We start from the raw sequence: 22,565 nt of genomic DNA on the forward strand, positions 1-22,565 counted from the left end.
TTAAGTTCAAATCAGTGTTATGACCATTTTCATTTATCTGATTAGCTTTATAAGATGGAATAACATCCATATCCTGCACATGCACATTAATCATTCTTCCAGACTTATGCATTTCAAACATTTCACGTACACTATCATCATCTGTAATATCAAACATACGATCTGTCTTAGGAATCTGACACCTCATATGTATTAACTTATTCAGATGCCCAGGGACTTCACCGAACACCTTCTCAGCAACATCAAATAGTAGATTAAGGTAACAGTAACCAATTGGATCGATATTTGGATTTCTCACTTGTTTCTCCTCATAGTGAACAACCATATCATAAGTAGAAAAAAGAGCCATCCTAGGTTTCAAAAGTGACAGAAACTTAGCAATGTAAGTAGAAAATAGCAGACAACTGTATCTAGTTTAGACACTTATGTCTACACTGATGACTAGTCATGAACTCAAGACTATTGTAGCATTCACTGAGTTGATACAAGTCTTAAAAGATCGAAAAATAGATCATGATCAAAACATCCATTGATAAACATGTCTAAAATAACATGAATAGCAGAGTACAACAGCTCGTCTAAAACCAGCTACAATATCATCATATTTGGCATTGATCATTACTGACAATAACATCACATTTGTTTCTGATCATTACTAACACATTCAACTCATGATGGAACAAAAAACATGCATTCATTGCACTCAGTATTCAAAAACATGATCATACAAGAGCTAAAGTACAAATTTATTTACCTACTCCACTTCAGTTCTTGCAAATTAACTGCAGTTGATGCTCAAAATTGGTTCCTAGCTCACGGTCACATATGTTGTTTATCTCTCACGGACAATCAGCCTCCCATGAACTAAGCCAGAGTTCCAATTTTCTTCTCTTATGTTTCCTTCTCTCAATGGTCAGAATTTTATCTGCAAGGCACACTCTCTTATGCTGCAAGTAGGCAGCTTGTCACCTCAAGAGCAACTTGTAACAAATTGGCGCCAATTCATGGCGCCATCTTCCTCAGCAATTGCCGCCCTGTTCTTGCCTCTAAAACTAGTCTCACACTAAAGCATACCCTTAATCAAAGCTGGACGGAGACTGCAACTTGAGTTAGTTAGTTAGTTAGTTAATTAAGAAGTTAATTAACTAATTAGATAATTAGTTAAGCATCTAAAGTTAATTAGTTATTTATGTCAACAGATAATTAGTTAATTAATTAATTAGATTATTAGTTATTTAGTTATTTAGTTAAACTATGCATAAATAGTTAATTTAGTGTAAACTACAATTATCAAAATGACAAATGTTTTACTAGGTTTAAGTCATCACATTCTTTGGTAAAATTAAATTTTAGTGAGGGTATTTTAGTAAATTGACAATGAAGAATGTATTAAATTGTGTCAGTCTTTTTTTAGGGAGGTGATTGCTATTTTAAACTTCATAGGGGAGGTCAATGCTATTACCATAAAACTCAGGGGAGGTTTCTGCAATTATCCCTTATTTCATTGAACACGTTGAAATTCATAGGGTTCTGTTTGGAAATTCTTTCCACTTGTCTCCACGGCCCCACCTCTGAAGTCTGAAATCCAGAACTAAAAATTCTCTGCCCAAACAGGCACAAGCAAAGATTTGAGACAGAGGAGAGGCGACCGACGCTCACGCGCTCCCTTGCAAACTTCTTAGCTGCCTCCGCCCCGCCCACCAGAAAAATAAAAATGCAATTTCAGAAACTCCATTGATTGCTCCACCGGATTTTCAACTCAGATTCTGAAGCTCTATCGCCTTTGATTGATGGTGGATTTTTGAAAAATGTGCGGAATTACGGCGACCCGGCCCTGCCCAATTCGGTGCTATAGTAATGGTTTTGGGGAAAAGAGGCTCGGTTTTGCTGGTACCGTAGCAAAGGATGCTCAGAGATCGCAATTTCTCAAAATATCCAGGCCTTTTCTTCAGGAGGTAACTTCTACTTCTGAGTTCTAATTCTGTCATTTACTGCATTTTAATTTGATTTTTTTTGTTAAGGTCTGTTTGGTTAGCAAAGCACAAAGCGTTTGATTTTTTATTTATTTGTTTTGTTTGTTTGATGCACTTTGAAAAATCATCAAGAGTTTTGATAGTTGTTACTCAAAAGTAGTGAAATGGTGGACGACAATTAATACATGTTGCCCCTTTCATTTTGCGAAAATTCATTTTTTTTTTACTCAGAATGTAGGATGGAAATGTTAATGTTTTCTTTCAAGAAGAGTACATCGCAACTTTGGCGTCTCCAATTATGAAAAGTAAAGTTTATCTGTATAAAATAGGATTTAATTTATCATATTCTTTATTATAATTGGACAAAGGACTCCTTTTTAGTGTTAAAACCTATTATGGTTGTAAAAGTCCTTGGAGCATGCTAGAGAAGGTGGGATACCTGTCACTTTTTATGCAAAATTGTAAAATTTTCTAGAGAATTGTTTACTTTTACAATTAAGGGGCAGATGTCACTTTAGAGTGTTTATTATGGTCCAGCGACCCTTTTTTGGTGGATTTTACTGTTCCCTGAGGGCATTATTATAATCGCTCGAGCTTTCATATAAGGAAACTGGACATTGTTTTTGTTTGATCTATGTTGGCTTCCTATTGAGTTGCCTTCCACTTTTCTTGTTAGGAATTTCCTAAACTTTCAATGAGGGCGGCATTCAAAGGTAGAGGTATTCAAATGGCATTGGCAGATGAGAGACTTCTGCAAAGGAGAGCTGTAGTAAAGCCTGCTGACATTTTGGTAAATATGATTAGCTCCTTTTGAGATTGCCACATATGTGAGGTTGGAATATTTTTGGAACTTTGGTTTTGGTTTGAATTGCAAAGCCATGTAATTGATGAAGGGTGGTAATTTCTCTGTGCAGGCATATGATCTTGTCCAAGGAGCTGATGTAAGTTAAAGTCTACTTAGTACACCTTCTTTTTAATGGGATTACAACACTTGGTTGCACCAAAATATCATTTCACCTTAAGTTGTCATTAGTTGCAATGAGAAATCTTTCAATACTACTGTTATGATGCTTTTCCAGGAAGGTTTTAGAGTTAAAGATGCTAGACAAATGTTTATGCTTTCAGTATGTCTGATAGTTACCATGATAGTGAATCAAAATATTTTTATTTACTCAAAAATTTGTAGTAGCAGAGAGCATTTGTTATGTCGGTGCTGTAAAGTGCTGTAATTCATTTCAAATCTTCTCTGATGCCAAGAGGTTGTATAATAGGTTTAAAGTCCTGCAGTTAGACCTTTCTCCAGGTCTCATGCTTGGTTCTTTGACTATTGATTTGTTGGTTTTACTTTCCCGCAACAAGATTGAAAACAGTAATGCTACTTCAAACAAAAAGGGAAAAAAAAAAGGACCCAGTTTGGATAATGTTTAATTGCAAAAGCGAACTTTTTCTCTACTTTATAGACTTCTCTAGTTGATTGCTAAGCTTGATGTTCTAGAATCTGAATGTCTGTCAGATCTGGTTTTGCTAGTTTATGGTACCCACCAAGCTCTGTTGTGCTATTGCATAACGATTTGACTTACAGTGGAGAGAGTGACCCTTCTTACAGTATCTGGAAATTGTTTTGAGAATTTTGGTGATCTTTTACAAATGTTTTGTCTTAACTCATCGAGTATTTCCTATGAAATTTTGGTATAATCAGAAATTGAACGATTCACATTCTTTGTAGCCTTTTCTGCCATTGAGGATATTTTAGAACAAGAATATCCCATCTAAGATTAAATGTACATTGGAGTCAGTTCAATTGGTTCTGAATTCAATTAATTCTGTTGCCTTCTGACTGAGAATGTCTAAGATGTTAGTAAGATTCTTGATTTATATGCAAGTCCTCTAGAGAGGTCAATAATATTGATCTTTTCTTTCAATTTCAGGTATCTGAGAGAGCTTTAGGACAATATATTATCTTTAGTGAGTAGTTGGATTCCTAGAAAAAGAAAAGGTACATGGCCTTGTTGAGATTAGATTTTCAGGTTTTAGTGGGACTGGAAGGTACTATTGATAAAACCTCAATTTGCAGTACTCTGAGACATTAAGAATGGGAGGACGGCGATGGCTTTTTTGAATTAGTTCATGCAGAACCCTTGCTAGCCTTTAGGATTTAGAAGCCACTATTGCTTTAGGTATTTCAGCAATTCTTCTTCATGTTATATGAAGAGAGATGGTGTGAGCAACTCTTTTCTTTAGAGGACTTGATGTCATCTATATATGCTAGTGTGTGTGTGTGTGTGTATCCTTTTCTTTCTATTGTCTGTTAAATGTATTTATTTCAAGAGATAAAATGGAAGGAGGACAATTTTGACCTTTTAAGATGTCGCTATTGTATTATCATTGAGTTTTGTTTTGTTTTATTTTGTGTTTGTATATATGAATTGCTTAATGCAAGTAAGTAACAATAAGATGATTTACAATGACCGATCGTTTTACTGGAGCTATTGTGCGTTTGCTTGCATGTGTCTGAATGACTGCTTATAATTACCAGAAGGAAAACAAGAAAGAAAAGAAGTGATTTCCCATCCATCTTTGTGCAAATGGCACTACACAAAACTTGTTGGCTTTACAGTTATTTTCTCTTGCTGATGACATTATGGCATAAACAATAGAATTGTTAAACCATGGTGGCTACTTAGAAGTCACTCTATTTTTCTGATTAATGTGCAGAACCTAAGACTTTGCAAGATAGTCTACTGATTACATGTACTGGTTGAGTTTCTCATTCGAAACTTGCTTTGATCTGATTGCATGAACCAGGTTACATGGAGTTATATTCTGGGAAGATCAGTCCCTGAGCCTCCAACAGCTGTTCTTCTACATGGCATTCTAGGAAGCAGAAAAAATTGGGGTAGGTTCTGTTTGCAGCTAGTTATATTCAATATTATGCAAAAGCTAGTCATGATTATCGTATGCACTTGTTACCTATTTGTTTAACTCTGTAGTTTCATGATGTCAAAGTCTGCCTCTATTTAATCCTTTCTTCTTTTTTTACATGACATGTGATGCTATTACACAAATTCAGCATGTTGTTTGCTTTGTATCTTCTCAGAATGACAATATTAGTAGCATCCTGTAAGATCTGGCTTATGTGTTTTACATACATGAGCATCTACCCTCAATGAGAGTTGGAGGATATACATTATCTTGTGTGCATTCTAAGTGGCAATGGATTATACTTTTGTAGCAATGTAGTTTTGGGGATTTTTTTTTCCTTTTCATTATATGGATAAAAGCAGAAAGTGCCTTAACGAGTGCAAGGAATCCTACTAATGGAACAAAAAATCCTCAACAATCTGGGACAATGTCTCCTGACCATATATTATACTTTTGACCTCTCTTGTGCTTTGCTAAGGAGTTCTATGTCCTCCAGTCTCCTTTTGTATGGTCTTGTTTGAGATGTCCGTCTATGGTTGTTAACATCTCTTGTTGCTATTTCCAGATCAGCCTTTACCCCTGTGAATTGCTTTCATGAACCGAATCTTTCCCCAAGACAGCTCCTATTAAAAATGATTTCTATTCCCTCAGTACTCTAATCAATACTTTCCCCATGTCATTTGGATTGTTTCAGTTCTTCAGTTTATAACTCGTGATTTTCATGGATTTGTGATGCATTAGTTGAGAATTTTTAGTTAACTTGGTCATGTTAATATTACATAATTGCACAAGTTATTTTCTTGTTGTTTCGCATTATTAAAAAGGGAAATGACCAAGGGTGCCTACTGATGTTGTAGAACAGATGGGTGAGAGTGGCAATTAGTCAGCTTCTGCAAAAGTACCACATTTTATTCAGCATTCTGCACTTTGTGCCCTGACATTTTGTAATATTCCTTGCCATAACGTTTAATTAGCCATATAGAATTGAATGGAGGCAGTCAGCCCCGTTACACTTTGGGAATAATGCATAATAAGCTAGGAAAGGTATAAACCTTTTTAAATTTGTCAAGTTGTGCTGTTCTTAGATCTTGTAAGCTTACCTTCTGACCCTCCTTCCCAAAAAATTGGCCATAGAACATTAAAGAATGCTATACATTACTGTCCTCTGGTGGAAATGGTGTTAAACCAAATTGAAATTGGAAAGAGGACTTTCTGAAGAGGTGAAGCCAAAATATCTGACTGTATACCTGATCTTCAAATTAAATCTAGTCTTCTAAACAAAAATCTAAACTTTATTGTTGAAGTCATTTTCGAAGTAATCTATGATTTCTTCTAACATTTATCCAGTACTTACAATGGCAATTCTCATCGACACTTTTCACAGGTACATTTGCTAGGAGATTAGCAAAGGAATATCCGAAGTGGCAGGTGCGTCAGGCATGTGTGCTTGGTTTAGTTTTATTGTCACTTAATGCAGCTGTGCAAAATACTGTTTATCAAAAAGTAAAGTTTCCTATTTGTCATTCATCTATGTGATATAGGGATTAACTTTGTCTACACTGACAATGTAATGATTTTCTTCACACTACCAGGCCTACATGCATGACACTTTACCTCGATTTAGTGTTGAAATTCTTTTGCATATTTGACATGCATCTAGACCCAATGGTAAAAAATTCTTTACACTGTCTGTCCAGGAAAGGTTAATCATGATGTTATGGAAGGAACTTGTCATCCGCTGGTTAACAAGTAAAAGAACAAGCACTTTTATGCATGCAGCAACATGTTAGAGATAACAAAAACAAAAGAAGGGTATTGCTATCATCTTGTAAAAATATGAAAGGAAATACTATGAAACAGCTTTAGAAGATAGTGGCTTTGCTTTTTAGGTGTTTCTATTCTAAATACTTGGGTGGATTTTCAGGATAGTTTGAGTTTTCTCTTGATGCTTCTTTCCTGAGTTTCCCTATAGCAACAAATTCTGAAAATTAGTACCCTGTTGTTGGAGAAAGCATTTTCAGGGCAATCTAGGTCATGGGAGTTCTTAGACTTGTCCTTTTGATCTAGAGGATGAGTTATGTGTTTAATTGCTTTTGTTATTTCATAGGCCTTTAGGATTGCAATTCAGCATATAATTTGAAGATAGGGTGTATTGAAGCATTGTAAATGTTACATTTATTAAAAGCTTACTATAATTCACACATTGGTTGACTCAGTTTCTCTTGGTAGACCTGCGATGCCATGGTGATTCAGCATCTATCAAAAAGCAGGGACCTCATACTGTTGCAGCTGCTGCCCTTGATGTCTTAAAGCTTGTATGTAATGGTTCAGGTTTGAGCTATCTTCTACATACATGTAAAACGGTTCCCCTGTCAAGTGTATTTGTTTTGACAATGTTGCTTTGATGCGATGGATTGTTCACGTAAAACTGTTTCACTTGAGTGTGTGTGAATATATTGTTAATTTTTTTTTTCTCTTTTTAAACTTTGTTTGCCTCTATGATCCATGGTATTGCTGTCTGGATTTTAATTAGTTTGAATAGTATCAGGTAAAATGTCACTGCCTGGATACCAACCCAGTTTGCTGAGCAGTGTTCTAAATTTGTAGTTGGACCCTTGTATGGACATGATTGATTGTTTCTATCAGAGGCATATTATGCAACACAAGGTTTAAGCCTCATTGTATGGTTTATGTATTAGTCATCCAAAACCCCTTTCAAGTATTTGGTTTTTGTCTCCTGGATTCAGCTAGCGTAGATTGTATATCTACAAGTATTGAATTTGCAATTGATGCGCTGATCTAGCACTGTTGTAGTGGTGCAACATTCTATAAATGAACGTGTAATGGGTACCTGAAGAAATGAAGACAAAGGACATTATAAAATTTGGAAACAGAAAGTGTAGTGGATATTTTCCTGGCAAGGGTAGGGCTGGGACATGAGCTGATGCTGGACCCCTGTATAAGCATAAGGATATTGGGAATTTCTTGTAGAAGTGGCTTATGAACCTTGAAGCTGTTGTTCTTTGTGTATGTTGATGGTAGTGTTGTGTTATTTAATGTCATGACTGGTATTGCAATGACATCAAATCCCGATTCTGATGTTAAAATGTATGCATACATGCAGGCACAATGCCTCACATAGGGATAGTTTTAAGTCAAGTGAGACCAATTTGGATTTTAGAACAGGAGATAGTCTATGAGCCTTATGACTTTAAAAAGCTTGCCATGGTTCCATATCCTTTGCTCTTTTTGTGTTTTAGTGTGCCTCATATTAAAGATCAATCCTATGTAATAAAACATTCTTTCTGAATAGCTTCTGAAGAGTAGTCTGCTTTCCTATTCTTTGCCAATATGTAGTTCCAGTATGGGTTTTGTTTAAACAATTTGTGTGAGAATCAGTTTTCATTAGAATCTGATGCAGAATAAAGGATTACTCTAGTATGATGATAAGAAGATGATTGCGGATTGCAATGGAAACAACCTCTCTTTATGCTTTCATAATTGGTATTCTATAAGTAAAACATCATTTCACAAAGGGTCTATTTTCTATAAAAGTAATATTTGTGCTGTCAATGTTATTATTCAGCAAGAATTCTCCACAAGTTTTAAGAGGAAATCTGAGGAGCTCAGTTTCATGTAATTCATTTGGTTTTGGCTTTTCTCGGGATTTTGCTGTATCTAATATGTAATCAATAAGAGGGTTAGACTTGTACATCTTATGATTATTTATTCTTTGTTTCATATTGATCTAAAATAATTACAATGAGGATAAAAATATTGATTCATGGTATCTGTAAATCCTTTATCTCATAATTCTAGTCTGCTTTTTTAAGTTAAAAATGCTTAGAATGCAGAATAAATTGATATAACTTCCTTGGTGAAGAATCTCAATCATTCATGCCTCACTGAACTTGTCTGTGATGTTTAAAAGTAGAGATATATTCCCTTTGCATCCTCTACAGATTATAGTGACATGTAATACTGCATATTTAAACATTTGAAAAGAGATGAGCAATTTCTCCTAAGACATTGTAGATATAAGGAGCTGTGATATAACTTAGTGGGTCATGAATTTGAAATTTCTATGGTTTTTGAAATAAAAAAGAGAAGAATAGTTCTTTTGCAATTAAGTATGTGCTTCTTTAAATGGTATTCATGTCTATGGTGTGCTTGATTTATGCATACCTCTTCTGAAGTTCTTTCCTGATGAAGCTTTCTGAGTTAGTATGTCTAAGCCTCTGCTTTATAAATCTTGTGCTTTTTCCCCCATGTACAATTCCTGTTATTCTTATCAACGCTCTCTTGAACCTAAAGCACAATTACAAATAAATATGGGAAGTAATCTTTTACCGCTTTTAACCGTTATGTGGTAACACTTGTTTTTCTTTGACTAGCTTGGGCAGCTCAGATTAACTCCTCGGGTTGTAGTTGGTCATAGCTTTGGAGGAAAAGGTAATTTCTTCTAAAACGATTTATTGATAAAAATAGTGCACATTGGTCTAAATTCTAAACACCAGGATATGCAGTGTCAGATGTATGCAGTTGATTACATTTTTCTTTCTGTGCAGTTGCCTTGAGCATGGTTGAGCAGGCTGCAAAACCACTTGCACGACCTGTCAGAGTACGTCAATGAAATTCCGAAGATTACTAAAACAAACTTCCAATTTTTCATCTTTTGTGATTTTAAAATGAATTGCACCTTGTGGTAAGTTTTGTCATAATAGGCTCTACCACTGCTATTTGCAAAGGTAGCAAAGATTACAGATCGAGGTGAGCTTAATGCCTTACAGCAGCTCTATTCTTGAGAAGCAAAAGTCTTTTATAACTTTAAGTCATAGGTCTCCATTTTTCTAGGGTGATCACTGGCACAAAGAATTAAACTTCATGACGTGGGTTTCTGTTTTCAAGAATTATATTTAGTGATAAGAGAATTTTAACATTTAATTTTATCATTCATCATGTTACCCCTTAATTATATAAATGGATTCTAAATCCATGATTATATATACATTAAACCATAGGATAAAGCAGATATATGTGTATAGCTGTCAAGTATGCTTGAGTAAAGTTTTGGTTAGATCATCTCTATGTTGATGGCTATGGGGCAAATTCTATTTCTTAACATTTCCATGCCCCTTTCTAAGTATCCAAAATGTTGACCATACGCATGAATTTAGCTTCTTCTGCCTCCTTGGTAAAAATTTTCCCTTTCCCACAAATTTTCTGCAATCTAGTGTGTAATTAAAAGTGAAGAGTGTTTTACATAATGGCATAGAATCAACCAAGTCTTTTATAGCTTATTCTAGTTGACTACCCTCTTGCATTGTGAGATAGCATAAAATTTTGTAATCGAGTTCAAAATGTAAGTCTGTGGAAACATGATTTATGGCAAGTTAATGCAAAATTGTGGAAGATATTGATTAATCTTGATGCTGAGAATACTTTTAATCTGTATGGAAATGATGGATAAGTTGTAAGCTAGAGTTGTAAGGCTGTCTTTTATAGTCTTTGTTCATTCTCTAGTCATCTTTATTCTGTTTTTAACTAGATTGCCATTCAGGTTTGGGTTCTAGATGCAACACCTGGAAAAGTTCGAGCTGGTGGAGATGGAGAAGACCATCCTGCTGAACTGATAGCTTTTCTGAGTAAATTGCCTGATGAGGTCAGTGCTTGTTCTCTTTTTGTTTTCTTTGTATTTTTGTTTGGTTCATTCTTTCAAACATTTTGAATTTTTAAGAATAACATTTTGGCATTGAGTCGGCTTTGATGTCTTTATGTTACCTTTTCCATGGTGGTCTAACAATATCAAAAGTGACTTAGGATTGCAGTTGTGTTGACTTAGTTTTGAAGTGTGGCCTTAACCTATTCTTATCTTGTCATGGTGCTCCATAGTGCTTTGATGATATTTAATTCAGTTATGCTGTTTAGGAAGAATGTGGGATGAGATTTGTATTATTTGAGTAATACCTCGGTAAAGCAGAGAATATGCTAGAAATGGAAGATCGGTTATTAGCTTTCTCATTTTACTATTCACATGTTCTAGACTTGGACTGAATGTTCTCAACACTTCAGTTTTGCAATTTTTAGCCATAGATTTGTTGTATTTCCGTAAATTTGTAATCACTGTCTTCATGGGCATGGTACTGCTTCTTGATTATTAACCATCTTGGTAGAAACATGAAGTCCATTCTGTGCTTCCATTAAATTTGACAAGTTGACAACAATAATAGCCTTCATACCAAAGACCTAGCTTAACCAGATGGGACAATAACCAGGCAAACATGAGCTTTCTGGATCAACTCTCAAGCACTCCTTTTTCCCCTAGTAATGCTTTGTAAGGCTTAAGAGTCTCCCTTGAATCGAAATTATGGCCTCCAGTTACAGTGACATCTTCTAACTAGGTTTGTCTCACTGTGGAGTTCGCGAAGAAAGACAGCTGATGTGAGGGTTTCAGCATAATAACTTCAGTATGACAAGTAGTCCACAGGTGTAGGTGCCTAATATGTAGTAATAGCAGATCCTAGATATAATGTTTTCTTCTTTTTGAGGTAGATGTTAGCTTTCTCTTAATTTGAAGACCCTTGCTTTGAGTTTCAAGTTTTGTTACATAATTTGTTTATTATAAGTTAGCTTGACCACTTACTTTAAAAGGGTCAGCACATTCCTGTTTTTGCAGACCAAAGCTAATTTTTTCTAATGGAGGAAAGTGGTTAATCCTTTATACTTGTTTGGAACCGTTTAGTCTAATGTTTGACCATGTATTCCTGTAACATCTTATTCAAAATTACTGACTTAGCTGTAATTAAAAGACAGCTGGATGGGATACTGAAACATTTGATACATTACAGGTTATCTACTTCATTATTTATCTGATTGGTTGGATAGTAATTTCAATAGCACTTTGAGAATTATACTGTTACAAATAGCCAGTTCCACTTTGAAATGTCATATAGCTTGTGAGCACCATTTTGTAATCGGAAAAGTTTGGCCCCTTCTGGACATCATTGTCCGCTACCATTAAATTAAGCATACAAAACTTGAGTCTGATTTGCAAGCTTCACAGGATCTGCAAGTCTTTTTATCTTTTTCTTGTTTTTTGCATTTTCTTTTCTTTGTCTACACATCTGTGCCTATATCCTTTTTACTTTGAAGCACATTAGTCATGTTGGCTCCAATAACATGGCATTCATTTCAACAAAGATCATCATGCTTTCTAAGCCAGTGGCCACCCCGCCATACAAATCACAACTAGCATTGCCAAAACTCTATCTCTACTTACTTCTCCATCTCAAATTGAGATCTGCTCAAGTCTAGCAATGACAACTATCGATTACCAAGATCTGCTGACACAATGCAAGTAAAAGTCACAAAGTCTTGGATTTCGGGAGCTTAACAATAGTCATGTCATCTTTTCATAAAAAAGTTTTGAAATCAACTAATGATACAGTTCAAATAAATGTTGGTGTTACTACATGCTGTTAGATGAACTTCTACAGTGGAAGGAATAAAAGAATTTTTTTATGTGGAACTTGAGGAACATTTAAATCTTTTTTCCATGTCATCTTTTAACCTGTCTTTTCCATGCTTTATACATATTCCGCCTTCTGTTAACTATTGCTCCCCAAGCCAGGTCTATTCAAAAAGGGATATTGTAGATGCTTTAGTACAGGAAGGTTTCTCAAAGGATGTGGCACAGGTATAATTTGCACAACTTTTGAAGTCTTATAAGTGAATCTTAGATTTTGATCATGGACAGTTTGCATGTGATCATATCTATTTGGTAATCTTGCATACACTTCCTCATCCTCATCTCTGAAGATTTGCATAAAACTCACGCCTAGGGCGCTCACATTTTCCTGTACATTGTGTCACCTTAGTGGATATTGAAATGTGTATGCTTATGTGATAGTCCTTTAGCTGTTATCAATGTTCATAAAATTGAGAATAAGTGATTTTAGGTTTTTCAGATGTTTCTCTGGCCTTTAGTATATACTTTCTGTTCCGACAAAAATATCATGTTTGTGGATAATATGTTGTTTTTACTGAGTATACTTGTCCAAGTCAAGGATGAAGTCTGGTGTTTTTAATCAGCTACAGTATAGCAATGGACAAAGATTGTTACATTCTGTTTCAATGCAAAGGGAGTGGCTGCAGAATCACTTTTTTGAAAAAAAATTCCCTTCTGAAATGAAACCTATAAAAAGAAAACTTAAATGCTTGTTTGCATATCAGCAGCTTGTTTGTCTTGTTCCTGGTTTTCTTTACTCTCCTAACTTTTGAATCGTTCCTAGTGGGTGGTAACTAATCTGCGACAGAGTGGCCCTCCTGGTTTGCCGTCATCAAGGTTCTCATGGGCATTTGATCTCAAGGGCATTTCTGAAATGTACAAGTCATATGAAGAAACCAATATGTGGTAAAATATCTTCGTCTTTTCCAGAATCACATGGTTGATCTTATGAACTTATTGTCTGATTATATGTAGCGTCGTTTTGTAGCCTGGAGCTATTTAACATGCTAATTTTATTTTGACTAAATAAGGAGGGCATGTCAATATTCCTTTCACATTTGAACTTCAGAAGAGTATATTTGCAGATCACATGAATTATAGTGTTCAACTTGACCTGAACATGAGAGTAAAAAGACATGTTAAAAGTTCTTCAATTCTCGTCGTGGTAAAATCTTAGCTCTTGAAATGCATCTTCTTATCTCTCCAATATCTGCAGGAAATTAGTGGAAGATGTCCCTCGGGGTGTACATGTTAACTTTTTGAAAGCAGAAAGAAGTTTGCACAGGTGGGCCCTTGAAGATCTTCAGAGAATTCATGCTGCTGAGGAGCAAGCAGTTGAGGAGGGAGGTGGAGTTGAAATGCATGTCCTTGAAGATGCTGGTCATTGGGTAAGTCACATTTTCACTGACGTTTTTTATTTGCTTGCTCAATATTCTCTTGGCATTTACCCTTTTTCACCTCTTTGAATTTACAGCATCTTTGTCTTGTGTTTCATGTCATGCATTTTCTTTCCATGGTGATGAGCTATTATACTTTGTTTAGTTCACACACTTAATTTATGTTGACCCTGTTCAACATACGTCTGTCTTCCTAAATGGGTAGCCTAATGCAATAGATTTCTCTATTTATTGAGGATTCAAATCAGGGCCTCTGGGTGTGCGTCTGTGTCTGTGTCTGTGTCTCCCGATCCCCTCCCACACCTCCACCAAAAACGAAAGCAAAATGAAAAGAGACAGCTTCAGCTACACCACCTTACAAACTTGCTTAGTTGCAACACAGAAAGCAAGAAGTGGACTAATTTATTTCCCTTCTTTGTAGTAAGAGATGGTAAGACATATGGCCATTTATCATGTCACCTTCAAGCACAGTAAAACAAAGTAGTACTCGACGTAGGAAGCAAGGACACTCCCGCAAAGATTACATATATGTATCTGATCATGTTTGTATCTCAAGGACAACCAAAATATGGTGACATAGTTTTAGTTCAATTTGCATATGCTTGGGTAATGTAAAGGGTGCTTTGGGAAGGATGCATCAGCTGAACATCCTCTAACAGTACCATCATTTGTCACTCAGGTACATGCAGATAACCCTGATGGGCTCTTCAAGATTCTTTCATTCTCTTTTCAAGGATTTTAGGCTCTTAACTTCGGCAAGGATCTGTCAACTTCAAGGGTGTAGTCTCCGAGCTACTGTGATCATTCTTTTTGTCCACCGATTGCTTCTGACTTTTCAGTCTTCTCTTATTCTTTTTCCCTCCCTTGATATATGCATCATTTTGTTCTATGAAAACCTGATCATGTTGTTGTATTACGGGTTTAAGTAGTAGGAACTCTATACTTGCAAGGTTTGGGGAGCATTGACATTGTGAGATAGGTATTTGTGATGATGGGTATAAATTTGATTTTATGAGAAAATTTGAGAATTTAGGCATCAATTACAGGGGTAGCCTGCTTGTAGAGGGCTAACGTTTTTCTTTTAGAAAGATGCAGATATATTCACATATAGCTAGGGTTGAGATTTCCAGCCTGACACCATATATTTCCTTCCATGCCCTAAGACCATAAATTATAGGAAGACCACAATTGGGCACTTGACCGAGACTTGCGAGCGCTTGAGCGCTAGGCAACAGTAAAATTTGTTTAAATACGTATATTCTGAATATGTCATTTCTTATTTGTAACAAAAATGAATCAGCAAGAACCCTCACTTGCACCTCTCTCTCTCTCTCCCTCCATAAATACTCAGTTCAAGGTATACGTTCTCTGACAAAACTCAAACTAAGATCTGTAAAAGTACAGAATTGCTGAAAGTACAAAACTTTCTCTAGGATCTCCAAAACTTTTGGCTGGTATAGAGGACACTCTCACAACGCTAGTAGTAGCCGGCAATAGAATAGGGTCGAACTCCATCTGTATATTTCTGCTTCAACCGAGTTTATTAGCTGAAGAAGAAGATTGATGCTCATGCCTACTTTGGTTTGAAGCTGACCATTTCATCTGCATGAAGCTCATCTTTCTCCATGGACCTAAATGAATGTTTCTTTCTGCTGTAGACCTTTTGGCTGCATCACACATTACACGAACAATAGCATTTAAATGTTCAGGCTTGCCAATATAGGTCTCTGGGAGTTGCTCTATCAATTTGTTATAGTCTTCACAAGCGTTTGCCATTTTGAATTCATCCCGAAATTCAATTTCTATCAAAAACCTGATTTTCCTCTTCTTTCCTTGAGCACTTGCAATTACATCAATGTACTCATGTCTCCCTGTTAAAAGCAAGAGTCCACGGAGCTTAATATAGCAAGACAATTTCTTGTTTTAAGGCTTAATGTTAAATGGGAGGGATGGAGGGGTTTTGGGTGGGATTAAAATGGGATTGGAAAAAAGGGGCCAGTACTCAAACATTCCCATTTAGTCAGTGAGGCTTATTTTCATGCCGCCATAAATATCCAATAAATCTTATTTTAGTTTTTTTTTTAAAATTTTTAAAAAGCAATCTCCTTTTCCTGTTCACCTATCTCAGACTACTTCAATCAACAACCAATTTTTTTTTAAATTTTATTTTTCTGGATCTGTAATATAGATTTTCTCAGTACACCGTTGTGAAGATTTATTGCATACCAAATTATTTTGAATTTTTTAGTTTTAGAAAAAGCATATCAAACCAAATTAGTGACTCAATTCAATGCAGGAAGTGGGGAACAAAAGGGAAAAAAATACTAAAAGATGAAGTTGAATCCGTGGAATGTCATAAGAAAAGTAATTAAAATTATTGAACTAAAAAGCAATTAAAGTTATCAAATTATCTCGCATATTTTAACAAAACAGAAAATGAATCGAAAAATCCAAATTCAAAAGAAAATTGTGTATGAATTGTCAAAGTTAATAATCAAATGATATTCACAATTCAAGCGATTGTGCGACGAAAAAAAGAAATAAAATAAACAAAAATGGAATCCAATATAAACAAATCTAGTATGGAAAAAAGAATTTTTTTTAAAAAGAGAGAGAAAGAAAAAAAGCAACAGAAATGGGTCCCATCATAAACTCAAATAATACCTAATTATTCCTATTTTTCGATGGTATATAAGACCTAAGTTCAATCCCGTGAACTCATCCTGCATGGGTAGTCCATTGCGATTTGGAATTAATTGTCATCACTAATGTTGGTGAACATATAATTTCTTGTTGAAGATGTGTTTTCTTCTAAACAAACTAAAGTAAAAAAAAAAACCTATATTTGGCAGTATTATAAATTTAAGAAAAGTATAATCCCAAGAGTTCTTATTTTGGTCTTAGTTTTCAAACAAGTTTTTGGAGGTACATATTGTACAAAAAAAAAGAGTAGTAACATTTCAATTAACAGCCTCTTTCGATTACTGAATAGTCTAGCACTCAACATATTAGTATACATGCATCTCTATACGTGGAGACAAATTAGGAAGATTTTACCTCCTGGTATAGAATGTGTTTTCTTCCACATGGAGGTACATATGCTGGCATTAATTCCTTTCCCGCGCAGAAAATTCACAATTGCTCTCCTTGAGCACTTGGAGCAATCATCTACATCTAGGCCAAGACATTCGCATAATTTAGTATTTCTGGCTAACTGTATGAGGCTGCTAAGTTCTTCCCTGGACTTGGAACCGCTCGAACTGTATTGTTCCAAAATCTCCTGTAAATGTTGAACTTTCTTCAGCTATGGAAAGAGGAATCATGTTTTAGACTTCAATATTCCACATTATTATGCTAAAATTCTAAGAATACGAATTACACTATTTTGGACTTAAAAGGTACTTGTCATAAGTTAAGGGATAATTTCAGAAACCTCTCTTTGAGATTTCTGAGAATTTCACTAGTCTCTCCTGAAGTTTGCAAAACTACACAAAACCTCCCCCGAGATTAAGGTTGTGATAACAAAATTAGTCCAATTAGAAAAAGTACTTTAAGGAGAGAGATAAAACTTTTATTTCATAAATACCCCTTATGCATGTATATAAGTTGTATTAGTAAAAGAATAAAAATAATTAAAAATTAAAAACAATTAATACACGCATTTCACCACTCAAAAAGTTCATATTTAATAAAAAATAACACAAATAAAGAACAAAACTACACTAATCATCACAAGATTCAGCAAAATAGAGTAGTCATCTCTTTTAACATGATGTTTGCTATAATTCTTGTGATTTTGAACCAAATAATTTTTGAATTTTACCTTTTTTTCCCTCCTTTCTCCTTTAGTTCCATAAAATTATTTTACAGCAGTCACACATTTAAGAGTTTCAAAGAAATATCCTCATAAACAACCTTCTTTTGGCCTATATTTTTTTCTATTACCGAACATTTCTTCTCACATTGTATACAATTGATTTCTGATCATTGTCAAATTCTATCAATCACAAAATAGCGTTATTAGATATATTAGTTTGATGTTATTTTGTAATTACAAGTCATTGTTCATCATTAAAGAAATTTCCAACACTTATTTCCATTAATTAGTGACTAATAGTTAATTAGTGCTCTAATTATTTAACTGTTAGATATTAGTAAAGAAGAAAGGAGGGAAAAGAAAGGCAAAATTAGACAATTTTTTCTGTTCAAAGTTACAATAATCATAACAAACATCATGTCAAAAGAGATGACTACTCTATTTTGCTGAATCTTGTGATGACTAGTGTAGTTTTGTTCTTTATTTGTGTTATCTTTTATTAAATATGAACTTTTTGAGTGGTGAAATGTGTGTATTAATTGTTTTTAACTTTTCATTTCATTCTCTTATTAATACAACTTATATACATGCTTAAGGGGTATTTATAGAATAAAAATTTCATCTCTCTCCTTAAAGTACTTTTTTAATGTTACTTTTTCTAATTGGACTAATTTTGTTATCAAAACCTTAATTTCAGGGGAGGTTTGTGTAAATTTGCAAACTTTAAGGGAGGCTACTGAAATTGTTAGAAACATCATGGGAAGTTTCTAAAATTATCCCAAAGTTAAAAGCCATTTCTTTAACTCTTATACAACTCAAAATATCGATCCCTTGACCTTGAGCATTTATTACTACTAAAAAAAATATACAAATACATAAAACAGAATTCGGTTTATATCTTTTTTTATTAGATAATTGGGGAATTATACAGAACCTTCTCATTTTAATTTTGTGAGAGTGAAAGAGAAAAAAAAACTCAAAGCATTGATGGATCATGGATATCAAGATTGCTTCCTGGCTTTGTAGAGTCGGGAAAATGAACGTAATCAATGATGTAGTTGTTCATTAAGAGCATTTTATTTCAGTAGTATATTCTTTCTATTTCCGCCTTAGATTTCAGTGGTATATTCGCAAGATAATAAGTAGGCACTCGACAAAATTGGTTTTCCATCGTCCCCCCACACCACATATTTAGTCATTAGTTGCCCAAGGCCGAAAATGACCATTGCAGATATTCCTGTGGTGGAATTTCAATTCACCAGACATTTGGCTTGCCCTTTACTAGATTCTTCCCCTCCATCTTTATAAGCACTCACTTTAGAAAGTGCGAAAAATAATAAAATAGGAAACCCAATAAAGCACTAACAATTATGGACATAAAGTAATGGACAACTAATTGTCCAATTGGAGATTCATAAAGACAAACAACATATGAATATTAACATAGTTTATTGAATAAATTGGTTAGGAAATTTTCAGCCACAACAATTGAAACAATTTTGTCCTGAGGCTAGCTATTTGGTGGTACTACTGGTTAGAGTTATTTACAGTGTTAGGTCTTCAACTTGTTCAAAAACTTCCTTCTATTCCAACGAACTTAAGAAACTTGATGAGAAAAGATACTTGTCCCATGTTTCCAACCAATAAAAAGATTAAAAAAAAATTAAGTGTTGTACAAAATTAATTACTTAGTGTTAATGAAATTCATACCATTAATTTTCAGACACTGCATTTAATTTCACATTATGAAATAAAATAATTGAATTTCTACTCTATTAGTGTTAATGAAAGTCATACCACTCATTTTATAAACCAACCAGGAGATAACTTCCACAATTTTAATGCACAATACTAAAGAAATTTTCCCTATTGGAAGACAAAGAAATGAAATTTCTTGGCTGCCCAAGTTGTCTGAAAAATGTAGGTTCACTAAATCCAAAAGGAAAAAGCAGTTGTATAAGATGTACTAAATATAATTATTGGACAATGCTCTTTGCAATCACTTAAACAACATTAAAGCAGCAAGCCTCAATTTGTTAGTCAAATACAGTAATAGATGGTAGCCGACCGAGCTAATCATATTCATCGTCCTTTTGAAACTAGTTCATAAGAAGAACGAACTCTTGAATTTATTTTACTATGTTAAAAAGGTACTTAACGTTACATTACATACCAAAGTAAAGAATCATGCATGGCGCCTAAACTGTTTATCTCTTCAATGAAATAATGGAAGCTAAAACATGCATAAAGACATCAATAACCAGAAACTACAAAATTGATTATTACACTTTTCATGAGGACAAAGTTTGATGTACAAGTCAAGTACAGCAAAACTATGAAAAGCTTACTTTTAGAATCTAGATAGATATACAAATACATACCTGGAGCAAAGCTTCTTGTGATTCCCAATAGAGGGTTCTCTCATCATGATCAAAGGGTTGGTAGTCGTTGCAATCATCATCCTCTATTGCATGACCATTGGTTTCATGACGACCATCATAACCAAAAGAATTCTGATCTTCTTCATCGTTTATATTTGTGTCTATACAGTTAGTATAGCAGCCATGAAAGCTGCCAAAGAAGTTTTTATGATCATTGTCATGTTTTATGAAAGCCTTCTGATTATATTGAAGGAGCAAATGGCCATTACCTCCATTTCCCCCCCTCATGTTCTTGTATGATATTTGAGAGAGCGGTGGACATTGATGGAGGGCCAAGCAAGAAAGAGAAGAAAATGTGAGGAGAAGAAGTGATTGTCATGAGCGGGTTATATATATTGCCTGCCACGTTTGCACATATTGAATAGTGATCAATATTATGGGCAATGTATATCTGTCCATTTTCAAAGGTTGTCTCAAAATTGAAAACGCAAGAAATGTATGGACAAAAGCAGAATTTTCTTTCAAGACTCGAGAAGGTACATCTAAGAAATCTTCTGAGAAAATCGCAGTTATGGTACATTAATTTCGATCAATTTGACTTATATATATATATATCTATATATATATATATATATATCTTATCTCATTTTTGTATTCAAGTATTTGAAACATTTGACCTTAATACCTGATGCCCATATATAGCCCTCATAACATTGACAATTTGATACATTATATCACCTCAATATGTAATTCTTGTACTGTATTAATTGTTCTCAAGTACGAAAATATGGGACCAATTTGTCAATCTCCAAAACATTATTGTCGCGCCCCATTTTTCGCAATGGAAAAAAAAAAGATGTTTATAAAAGATGTGATTTTATTTAAAATAAGTGAAAAGAGGACCTAGAATGAGACTTTAAAAAAAATACGACAGTTTGGATCCAAAATTTAATCTAAAAAGGGTTTTTAAAAAAAATTAGAAGTCGCTACTTGATATTAAGTTTTGGTGTACCAAGTCACCCAAAAGTGTTTTTTAATAAAATAAAATAAAACCCTTTTCGACAACTCCAGGTCTTTAAAAACAAGAGAAAATGAGTTCGGGAATCACGATTGAAGAAAGGGAAGGCAAAGGTTCGAGTAACTCAAACCTAAGTCACCCTTTCAACCTAATCTAAGTTAGTTGCGAGATTTAGTCAAAATTTTCCTAATATAACTCTTAAAATTTATCACATTTGGATGTTTCCTACATGGATGCAAATTTAAAAAATATTGAAAGGGACAAAATGTTCATTCAAGGGTTTAATTGATACAATCGCATTACTTGCGAAGGCCAAAATAATTCCTTGAAGGGGTCACAAGTATGCAAATAATGAAATTAAAAGAAAAGAAAAGAAAATTAAATTATATACATAAGGTATAAGTGATCAAAGAAAAAGGAATGTAGCATAATGGGTATGGGAGGCAAAAACTCGTGACATAATTTTCTTATACAGGGATTAATGGGTATTTAAACTAAAAAGTTATAATCACCCATTTCCTATGTTCAAAGAATAATTCTCCTAATATGAACAAGCAAATGAACTAGTTTAAATGAGATGTAATTCTAAATGTTATGATTAACACATATAGAGGGTAGGGGATAGAGGATAATACAATAGGAAATATCATACAAAATGAGAAAAGATCCTAGAATAAAAAATATGCATGAAATACATGAATGTCACACAAAATGAATCTAACGCACGAATAATCTAAAGGTCTAGTATTGGACTAACTCATTTCTATAAGTACCCACAAGCATTGGACTAGTGAGAAACGGAAAAAAGACCACAACTAGCGTTGGACTAGTGTAGTGACGTCATGCATTTAGTATAATCAAATAAATTATATGAAACATAATAAAAGCAAATAAACACATATAGCACATAACACATAAGCATGATATTTAGATGCAAAGATCCTAAGAAAAACGAGTAAATACTTAAGCACGCAAGCATGCAAGCACACAAGGCCAATAAGAGCAATGAGAGACCTAACTATTACATTTGGGGGCCCTAACTACAATCTAAGGGGGAAAGAATAAAATAATAAAATAACTATCTAATTATTACATATTCTATATAAATACATGTCTTGAACCCCCTAACTATTACAATTTGGCATTTAAATGCCTCTCAAATAATCAAAAACTTAATTATACAAAATTAAAAACAAATAAAGTGAATAAGTAAATGAACAAAATAAAATAAAAGAAACATTCAAACAAAAACATGCAATTACACATATAAAATCACATAAGAGCACATAAGAGGATTTAAAGATAACACAAAAAGATACCTCCCTTGAAGTAGTAGGTAATTGGGTTTGGTTTTACCTATTTAACTACAAAAATAACAAAAATCATCAAGACATCAATTTAATTAACAAATAAATTATAAAAATGAAAATAAACATGAAATCAATCAATCGAAGCATTCAAAAGGAATATAATTCATAATTAAAGAAGAAAAGTAACTTTTATTTAAAAAAAATCAAATCTATTTGGGACCTAATTGAAAAAATTAATAA

General features: G+C 34.1%; 2 protein-coding genes across 4 annotated transcripts; one reads left to right on the plus strand and one right to left on the minus strand.

Annotated features, from left to right (window-relative positions):
- The first annotated feature begins 1,579 nt into the window (after positions 1-1,579).
- Positions 1,580-14,781, plus strand: LOC113749363 (abhydrolase domain-containing protein C22H12.03). The gene is made up of 13 exons (XM_027293064.1): positions 1,580-1,955; positions 2,650-2,763; positions 2,888-2,914; positions 4,779-4,869; positions 6,280-6,323; positions 7,112-7,210; positions 9,290-9,347; positions 9,464-9,516; positions 10,456-10,557; positions 12,526-12,591; positions 13,187-13,308; positions 13,619-13,790; positions 14,479-14,781. Exons 1-13 carry the CDS (start codon positions 1,809-1,811, stop codon positions 14,539-14,541), a joined length of 1,158 nt encoding a protein of 385 aa, XP_027148865.1. The 5' UTR covers positions 1,580-1,808; the 3' UTR covers positions 14,542-14,781.
- A 209-nt stretch (positions 14,782-14,990) lies between these two features.
- Positions 14,991-20,339, minus strand: LOC113749364. Of its 3 annotated transcripts, XM_027293067.1 has the most exons (4): positions 20,267-20,336; positions 19,998-20,187; positions 16,857-17,103; positions 14,991-15,670 (listed from the first exon to the last, which is right to left on the minus strand). In XM_027293067.1, exons 1-4 carry the CDS (start codon positions 20,317-20,319, stop codon positions 15,330-15,332), a joined length of 831 nt encoding a protein of 276 aa, XP_027148868.1. In that variant the 5' UTR covers positions 20,320-20,336; the 3' UTR covers positions 14,991-15,329. The 3 variants fall into 3 exon arrangements, with proteins under 3 accessions (XP_027148868.1, XP_027148867.1, XP_027148866.1); XM_027293066.1 differs by having other exon boundaries at positions 16,857-17,079; positions 19,998-20,339; XM_027293065.1 differs by having other exon boundaries at positions 19,998-20,339.
- Positions 20,340-22,565: the final 2,226 nt, after the last annotated feature.

This window comes from Coffea eugenioides, chromosome 10 (assembly GCF_003713205.1).
Source record: "Coffea eugenioides isolate CCC68of chromosome 10, Ceug_1.0, whole genome shotgun sequence".
Taxonomy (NCBI): domain Eukaryota; kingdom Viridiplantae; phylum Streptophyta; class Magnoliopsida; order Gentianales; family Rubiaceae; genus Coffea; species Coffea eugenioides.

What these genes read in the sequence shown, in the direction of transcription:
- LOC113749364 (XM_027293065.1), bottom strand. Translation starts at nt 20,285, where the DNA reads ATGAGGGGGGGAAATGGAGGTAATGGCCATTTGCTCCTTCAATATAAT. An exon ending in CACAAGAAGCTTTGCTCCAG is followed by an intron (nt 17,104 to 19,997) that starts GTATGTATTTGT and finishes CTCTTTCCATAG; the next exon opens with CTGAAGAAAGTTCAACATTT. An exon ending in AACACATTCTATACCAGGAG is followed by an intron (nt 15,671 to 16,856) that starts GTAAAATCTTCC and finishes TGCTTTTAACAG; the next exon opens with GGAGACATGAGTACATTGAT.
- LOC113749363 (XM_027293064.1), top strand. Translation starts at nt 1,809, where the DNA reads ATGTGCGGAATTACGGCGACCCGGCCCTGCCCAATTCGGTGCTATAGT. An exon ending in TAAAGCCTGCTGACATTTTG is followed by an intron (nt 2,764 to 2,887) that starts GTAAATATGATT and finishes TTCTCTGTGCAG; the next exon opens with GCATATGATCTTGTCCAAGG. An exon ending in CACTTGCACGACCTGTCAGA is followed by an intron (nt 9,517 to 10,455) that starts GTACGTCAATGA and finishes ATTGCCATTCAG; the next exon opens with GTTTGGGTTCTAGATGCAAC.